The sequence below is a fragment of the Sebastes umbrosus genome, chromosome 12 (genome assembly GCF_015220745.1).
Source record: "Sebastes umbrosus isolate fSebUmb1 chromosome 12, fSebUmb1.pri, whole genome shotgun sequence".
Classification (NCBI taxonomy): Eukaryota; Metazoa; Chordata; class Actinopteri; order Perciformes; family Sebastidae; genus Sebastes; species Sebastes umbrosus.
In genome coordinates, this window is record NC_051280.1 from 4,827,693 (window position 1) to 4,837,063 (window position 9,371).

Here is a 9,371-nt window from a genome sequence, read left to right on the forward strand (position 1 = left end):
CTGTGCCAAAAGACCCTCGTTAACAGCCAGCTGGAGGGTGTGAGCGACACACAGCAGGCTGGGGAGTCCCGCATACGAGGCGGTGCGCCGCGACCGGCTCTAGGTCGGCTTGGAAAGGCTCGGGGCGGAGGTGGTTCGCGGCCGCAGCTTTACAGCACTCCCCACCCGGACCTCGCTGCACCTTGGACAAAGAGCTCGCTGCACCCCCTGCTCCCGGTGCGACTGTCGACTGGGGCGGACTGTCCTCAGTGCGCCGCAACCACGTCGTGCCAGGGGTCTGCGGCGATGTCGGCAATCTACCCAACCCGTCTTGAAACACGGACCAAAGAGTCTATCGCACGCGCGAGTCAGAGGGTACAAGCAAATCCCCATGGCGCAATGAAAGTGAGGGCCGGCGCGCGCCGGCTGAGGTGGGATCCCGGCCACGCAGGGTCGGGTGCACCACCGGCCCGTCTCGCCCGCACCGTCGGGGAGGTGGAGCTTGAGGATCCAAAAGATGGTGACAAAAGGTGAAAGTCGCGCTGCTGTAAAGTGGTATCAATGCCGTTGTATCGGAACTATTTTGTGAGTACGAGTACGAGTACATGAGCACAGTATCGGACCTGATACCCGATGCTGGTATCGGTATCGGCGCATCCCTTATACCAATGTATAATTATAATTCTTATACTTTGTATGACCTCTCATGTGGAGAGTTGTGTTTTGAAAGGTTAAATTGTTAAAAGCACATTAAAAATACACTACTTTAATATATTTGAAAAAAAAAATTTAATCTTAAACATTTTTAATCTTGCCAAATGATGAATTGCTGGTTAGGTGTGCAGTCTGTGTTGCCATGGTGATATAGACCGCCCTAAAGTGAGCCAGCATCTGTCCATTCTTATGAAAAGCCTGGAGAGGCCAGTCAGGCCGGTGGAAAAGAAAAGACTTACTGTAAGGACATCCGTATGTCTCCAGCCGGAGTCCGATCCTCCCGCTGGGGTTCCAGTCCAGAGGAATGAGGCGGAGGAAGCGAGCGATCGCCGGCTGCTGCAGTTTGTACTGAACCACGCTGTCTGCATTACTGTTACCTGGAAAAGACTGAAAACACACAAACACAATAAACACAAATAAGTTAAGTTTATTTATTTGTTTGTTTGTGATTTGTAGAATCACAATGAGCACTAAAGTCAGGTTTCCATCCAGATATAAAACAAATTTGAACTGAGTTTCCAGAAGATCGACATAAGAAAGTGTGAAATGACTGTGTGTTTCCATCCATTACAGTTATGTGAACATTAGGAGCTGGTGCATCAAGATTAACAGTCGGTGGCGCTAAATCTCCAGTCGGTGCCGTTAAACCATCACAGAAGAAGACGGCACAAAGGGGTGACGTAATTGAAAGAGCTCAAGTCAAACCTCAAACGGTGGAAAACAATGTGGAAAACGTGATGGAAATATTTATAATGTATTAATTTGAGGAAGGTTACTCCTCTTCGCTCCACACAGAGCTGATGTTTTCATCTCTTCAGTGGACGTTTAAGTCACACGCTTCATGTACGTCATGAGTTATTTGCTAAGTCTGTTTCCATTGCACTTTGTTTTTATCGGCATACTAACCTTTCCATCTCAACCAAGTGTAAAAACTTTTGTGAAATCTTTCTTTTTTTTTTATTTCCAGCATTCCCACTCCATGTTTTTTTACGTACAGGTGGATGTAAATGTGCTTTGAGTCTACTCTCTTCTCACTTTTACCTCCAGACCAGTGACCAACCACTCATGGATACAAGTTGGTAGAGCTGAAACGACTAATCAATTAGTCAGTTGATTCGGTAACTATTCTGATCATTGATTAATCGTGTTTTCAAACTGTTAATGTATGTATGTGTATTTATGTTATTTCTAAATTGTGTACAGGTAATGGTATGGCTAAATTAATGGAGAGTGAGAGCTCTCGTTTTTCCGAGGATCTGTGTTAATAGGTGCTGTTTCCATTGGCTGGCCTTTGATGACGTTGCCGCTGCGGATTGGCTGAGGACGGCGGCTCGGCCTATTTAGCTTCCGGGAGAACACAGCTGATAGGAGGTCGATGGCTGTTGGGTGTTTGTTTCGATCCTCCTTGCTAGACCAATCTTTTCATCAGCATTTGAAGCGTTGTACTTGTAAACTGTGTGTAGGAAGTATTACAGTGGTAACCACGTGTAGCGTGGTGTCGTGTGCTTTAGCTCTCGTGTTAGCCGTAGCCTTTTTCCGTATGTGATTTATTCAAACATTTGTAGCTTTAGTAAGTAGTATCTTTGTAAATATAATGGACTTTAATCTCTTGTTGTATTGACCTCGGTGTCTAACACAAGTTGTATACATTTTCTTTGTAAATATATCGGACTTTAAAATCTAGAAGCTGTAGGGGTGAACTGCCAGTTTATTGATCTGTTTCCTCCTGTTTTAAGTTAAGGAGTTAGTTTCAGCCCATGTATTTTCATTTGTTTCTTTTGTTACAGGGCTCAGTTAGAACTTGTTTGAGAAGTTGTTTTGTTTGTTGTCTTTGGTCTTTGGTTCACCCTGAGCCTGCGCTTCACTTTTGTATTTGTAAATAGATTGTTTAATTATTGTGTGCAACAATAAATATGACTTGTTGCATTTCATCCACCGTTTCACCTTGCATTTTATGTTGCGCCTTCACACCCCTAGACTGGGGCGTAACACGAACAAAAATGCTTTGGTTCCAGCAGCTCAAGTATGAGAAGTTGCAGCTTTTCTCTGTTTTACATCATTGTAAACTCAATTTTATTTGGCTTTCAGACTGTTGGTCATGAAGCGATGAATTGACATGCCTCATTTCCAGTGAATTCCTGGGCATATTTGCATGCCACCAAAATATAGTTTTTTACGGATGCACTTAAAGCTTCAGTAGGCAGAAAGTTTTTTGCATCATTGGGCAAAAATTTCATAATAACCTTCCAGCATATTGTTATTCAAGTGATCTGAGAGATTACTAGACTTCTGCACCTCTTCATGGCTCTGTTTTCAGGCTTTAAAATATCTAGCAAGTGACGGGAGACTTTGACCAATCACAGGTCATTTCAGAGAGAGAGCGTTACGATTGAGGGTTCCTATTGGCTGTGCTCCGGCCGTTGGGCGGTGCTTGGTATCACAAACTTTCTAATTTTACAGCTAAACAGTACACTACAAGATGTTTCTGAAAACATTTGAGGAGAGAAATAGGCATTACAGTAACAGAGTATGATATATGATTCATATTTGATCAGCGCTTTGATCGGAGTTCATGAGTGATTGACAGCCGGCACATAGACGGCAGCTGGACGGCAGACTCCAGATCAGCTCTGACTGCTTGTTTTCCTCCAGTCTGTGAATTCTTGCAGATGCCATTAGGAGCACCGTTTTATAAAAATAACTTTTTTAAATCATATTTGCTCCATTTCTACCCACTGCAGCTTTAAAATGTGCAAAAACTTTGTCTCGCTAGCATTTTGAAGTAATAGATATTCAAAGTACTTTATTTTCATAGGGTATTCTTCTGGATTAAAAATCAACATGTTCTGCAAAATCTGGAATATACAGCGTGAACCGATCGGCTGAATGCTAAATGATGAATCGCTCTATCCATCTCTCTCATCTGGCTATCCATCCTAATTACACTCCTCCCTTGAAGTTGACATGCAGGTTAACTGGCTCTCCCACTGCCGAATCAAAGCTTAGACATAATTAACTTATTAATTCCTCTGTAATCATGAGAGAGTGGAGTCTTCATATGATGAAGAGAGACGTTACGCTGTGCAACCTTTATAACAGTGTATCTTTTGATGTTTTGATCCCCATTATTAAAAAGATATTGTTGTTCTTTCAGCTAAAAGGAACCAATCAAATCCACTGCTGGATACACAAGCGAGTATTTGTTTGGTGTGTATGATAATGTGTGTGTCATTGACTAGACTCATGGGAAGGAAGTCTTTTAAAGTATAGTGTTTCCTACTAGTGCTGTTTCCTGTATTCAAAGTGTTGATTGCCAGCCATACTTTTTAGTGACTTCACACCTGAGGTGGGGTCGGGTGTTATGGGGCCTAGAAGTTACACGATGGAAGACATGTTGAAGTCTTTCTCCTGTTGATAATGGCATCTCATCCTTCACTCAAGGTGGCCAACAGCTCCTTTATTTCAAAGTTTGTCCAATTTACAAGCGTTTTTTTTACACAAAAAGACAAAAGTGAGATTCGTCTTCCCCCTCAAAGGTAAAGAATAGAGAAATGGGAGGAAAAGAGAAAACTTCCCCTCCGCTGATGGTCTTCAGCCCTCCAAGCTGAAAGCAGAACAACAGTGTGTTGTGGTTGATCCAGCAGCTCTGCCATCAACTTTCTCCTCTGACAGACTCCGTAAGCTCGACTCACTAATACCACAGAAGCTGGGAAACACTTTGAAATGTGCTCAGTTTATGTAGGGTGTCAGATGGACGTGTTTTTAAGCTGAGAGAAGTGGTTCTCTGCTCTCTCAGAGACCATCCTCAGTGCTGAGATTAGCTGGATTCCCTCCATGTGAGGAAATTGCTTCGGCTGTACTTCTAATCAGAAGCTCCTCTCTGCACCACTGGAACAAATGTGGGTTTACCCTGGATAAATGTCCATGCTCACAGTGTGTTAATACCACATCTTTCCATGTTTGTTGTACTGTATATCGCTCGGGACACACGGGGAACGTCAGGAGCGCGTGGCGGGCGACGTGCGTCTCACGCGGGCAGTGTAGCTGCTCTAACCTGTTAACACGGACGCCGAAATAAAAACAACAGGTAACGCAGCCGCCACGCGCTCCTGACATTCCTGGTGTGGATGAGGCTTTTCAGGCTCACTTGCAGCATACAGGTGAACATATTTTGACTGGATTCATCACTGCGTTTTACTTTTTTACATAAAACTACTTAGTATTCCCGTGGCGGCATGCTGAACCATGTACCATCACCACAGTGGGACCAATACGAGTCCAACACGACACTTGTGCGACAGGAAAACACTGAAGAAGTGTTCTGTGTCCAGCAGGAGGTGGGAGGTGATGCCTCGCTGCCTCTGCTGTCCATCTGACTGATTTCTTCATTAATCAGCTCTACAGAGACCAGCTACCTTTCTGACATTACAGTTTATAGTTGCAGCACATCCTCCTAACATGATGTATGCCTGCAACTCTGAACAATATTTCATTAATGATTTATGTCATTGTTACACTGCTATAGTAGGTTTTTATTTAACCCAAAGACTGCAGCGGGTCACATTGTTGTTAGCTACATGGCTACAGTACCTGAATGGAAATGTCCTTGCCTTGAATTTGACACTCAATTAGCACAAAATGACAAAGTATATTCACACTAACTTATATCTGCATCACTTTGTGTGTGTCACCTCTGATTTAAATGGACCTTAGTTGGAATACTTGTAAGTTTTCTTTAACGTTATAGTACTTAACCAATGATTTATGCATTACATAAAGAGGCTTTTGCTGTTTGACTAGATATTTTGTGATGAGATTAAAAACAATAAAATAAAATTAGTTTTTCTCACAAGCCTCCATGGTGGACGCAGAATGCAAAAACGTAAAAAATTCTTGAATATTAAATTAATATCAAAACATACAATTACAAACTTTCAAACCCCTAATACGCTACTCTATCAAAAAGTAAGCATAAGCCAAATATACTTTTCTGTATACTCATCAGTATAAGCCAAGTATACTTAAAGGGACTGTTTGTAAGAATCAGAAATTGCTTGTTAACAGCAACACCTGTGGCCGTTAAGTCAACAAGTCAACAAGTCAACAAGTCAACAAGTCAACGCGCTTGTGCTCGCTCTACATAGACATGAATGAGCATCGCTCAACACGGTGAGGCGACACACGTCAGCTAAAAGCACAATATCACTCTATATTTCAGCTGCTTGGCAGTAATGTTAGCTGACCAGACGAAGGTCTCTCCATGAATCAATGCTGATCCTAGTGTTGGCTTTTCCTGCCTCAGCCTTCCGACCGCGGATGGAGGGAACAGGGGAGACACCGGAGTTTTGGTCGGAGACGATAACGTTTCTCTCTGCGGAGCCTCGTCACTTCACAAGACACGGGAAACCTCTGTTGGTCCGGAGGAGCTGCAGCAGTTATTTCTGCACAAACACGGCCAACACTGTTTAACAGACGGGCTTCACTAGATAGAACTTTGCGGTTTTGGTGCTTCCGTGTAGTTTGTGTTGGAGTCTGAGTCTGAACAGCGTAGCCACACGCGAGCGCGCATGAGACACCGACCCGCAATGATTTATACGTGTAAGAATTTAACAAAATTATACTTAAAGGTACTGTTGTTAAGTATATCTCTGATAAGTACAAAAAAAATTAACTGAAAGCATACTCTCTTTTTTTAAGTTTAAAAGAAGTCTACTAATAGCACACTTGAATAAACTTATTTTTGGTAAGGGATGGCAGCCAGGAAGTTAGCAAGTCGCTAGCCAGAGTGATGAGGCAGTACATGAATAAACGTCAGCCTTAAAGAAAGAATGTGACATTTTGGGGAATATACTTTGTTGCTGAAAGTTAGATGAGAGGACTGAAACCACTCTCATGTCTGTACGCCAAGTATGGAAACGGGGGCAAACAGTTAATCTGACTTTGTCCATAGGTAACAAAACCTGACTACCAGCACCTGTAAAGCTCACGAATTAACATGTTATTTCTCGACTGTTTAGTCTGTACAAAAACTAAAATAGTTAAGCAATATAAGTGGCAAATCGGCGAGTTTTCCCTTTTTTTTTTTTTTTACAGATTAAACAAACAAAATACAAATTTTGAACCGTACAAAAGTCCCACATATTGAGACGATGTCCCACATTTTCATCGGCTCTAGTTTTAAAAAGTCAAACCGCTGCAGGACGGACGCTTTTTTAAAATCTGGCTTTTATCCAATGGCTGCAAAGAAAGCATGGAAGACTGTCATCACGGAGCTGTGTTTGCTGTCAAAATGAGCACACATGGGTCAAGTGCAGGTTAACATTTCACCGTCTTTGCTACGCTACGCCCAACGGAGAAAATTGCAAGTCACTGCAAAGTCACAAGCTATGCGGATTTAGGCGGAATATGATGGGAACAAAAAGAAAAGCTGCTACAACAAAGACTGTGAAACTACTTAGAAGTATTCATAAGCCGGTGGAAGATTCTCAGAGTTTTCTGTGAAATTTGCCAGTTATTTTTCAATTTCACACGGGGGGAATACAACATGAAGCGACACAGTTCATGTGAGTCTCACAAGAAACGTGCGGCTCATAAAGAGATATACCGATCTACGGATGCATTCGGGCAAAGCATAGAGATGTTACGAGATAAGGGGCAGAATAGAAATATTTATTATTTAAGTTAGATGAAACAAATTATTAAAAGAATTATTTGAAAAAACAGATGAAATTGAACATTGAACATTTGCACTAAAGCACCACAGCTTTGACAGTGGAAGTTTTCCTCATTGATTTCAGTATCTGGCCGTGCTCCAGGCTGCGCCGCATGGTCTCAGCCAGGAAAGGGACGCTCGGCTGCCTCTCTGTCCCGCTCTGTGTCCATCAACGGCAGCTTAAGTGTTTTGGCAACGGGTCCGCACACTCAGCACAACTCTCTCATTGGTTCATCCATTATTAATGAAGAGTCAAAGGCTCCTGATGACTGTGATTATCTCCTCAGGATGGACTGATCCCTGCAAACCAGCACTACTAAACACCACATCCACTGTAAATATGACTGTGGTAGTGCAGGAAAATTAGCTGTAATGAACCTGAGTGCTGTTCATTTTTACATCTATTATGGACTTGTGTAACAGTACTTAAGGTGGTACTGTGACACACCATTTAAAAATTAATGCAGTTTTACTGTCCGTTGTTTGACCCTATCTATATTGAATAGATAACTTTGTATCTATATATACTGTTAAACTATCGAACAACAATGGAAGATGTTATGAATGCAATGAATATTGTTCTCAACAACCGTTCATCCAATCAACTTCACACTTGCCGGATGTATTACTGAGGACCAAAGGAAGTGCAGTGTCGAGTGTGAGCTTAGATGGCGACCCCTGGCTCTGTAAAGTGAAGCCAATGCGGAATTGCCTTAAAGCTTACATTCTTTCTAACAGCCAGCAGGGGGCGACTCCTCTGGTTGCAAAAAGAAGTCTGGTTGTATAGAAGTCTACGATAAAAGGAGTCTACTTCTCACCTGATTTATTACCTCAGTAAATATTGTAAACATGAGTTTATGGTCTCAATTTCTAGTTTCAATTCTTCTTCAATACAGCATGATATGGTAAATGGACTTGCATTTATATAGCGCTTTTCTAGTCTTCCGATCACTCAAAGCGCTTCACTACATGTCAGCATTCACCCATTCACATACACATTCATACACTGATGACAGAGACTAACATGCAAGGTGCCAACTTTCCCAATCAGTATCTAATCTAAATCGAACCACCGACCTGCTCTACCCTCTGAGCCACAGCCGCCCCCATTGATGTTCATTTATAAATGATGGTCCCCTATAGAGTACAATAGACCATAAAGCAGCGGATGCTTTAGCGCAGGGCTACCTTGTGATTGACAGGTCGCTACCGCAACGTTGTCAACGTTTTTGTCTTACAACTTTAACCCTGTTTTCAGTTCATCAAAGTTGATGGTAACATTTTGGTCACCTAAAAATGTCTTATTCAGTGTTCAGTTGTACTTAGCTCCACCCTCTCGTGTCACGATTGCAAAAAAACAAGATGGCGAGGGCCAAAATGCTAAACTCAAGGCTTCAACATGGCAGTCCACAAACCAATGGGTGACATCATCGTGGTGACTACGCCCACTTCTTACATAAAGTCTTCGCTTGAGATCCACGGGACATATTTATTAGTAGTCTGTTATGTACACACTGTGTAGTGTATTGAGAGGGGGACCCCACTGTTACATCGTCAAACAGCATGCTTTGATTTATACGTGTAAGAAGTTACAAACAGTCCCTTAAAGCTCTGATCGAGTGGTTTCTCTCTGTTGAGATTGAATGCTAACATTTAGCAAAAGAGTGAAGAGTGGGTGAAACACATGTTGTGTTTACTGTGAATTCATTTACACATGTACTGTATACACATGTACTGTATTTTCTACAGTTGTTTGTGTAATCTGTATTTGGTTTGTTTCAGAGAGTTTAACTAAGCCATAGCTACTTGCTGTTTGCCAGAAACAGCTGAGAATGTGTCAACCCGTCACTTGAATAGGTTATGTGTATTCCAGAGAAAGTCATGTTTACATACTTGTTAAATACATTCCAGATTAACTTTTCAGTGAGGAAACACCACCCCATGGACTCACCCCTATACTGTCCTC

At 42.2% G+C, this 9,371-nt stretch overlaps 1 protein-coding gene across 1 annotated transcript in view; it reads right to left on the reverse strand.

The window, feature by feature from the left end:
* Positions 1-9,371, reverse strand: part of LOC119498731 (contactin-associated protein-like 4) — a 156,113-nt gene that overhangs the window by 92,410 nt on the left and 54,332 nt on the right. Inside the window, exons 3-4 of the mRNA XM_037787780.1 lie at positions 9,357-9,371; positions 933-1,080 (exon numbers count right to left, since the gene is read on the reverse strand). The exon at positions 9,357-9,371 is cut by the window's right edge and continues 179 nt beyond it. Coding sequence (XP_037643708.1) covers positions 933-1,080; positions 9,357-9,371 — 163 coding nt within the window. The remainder of the gene's footprint in view (positions 1-932; positions 1,081-9,356) is intronic.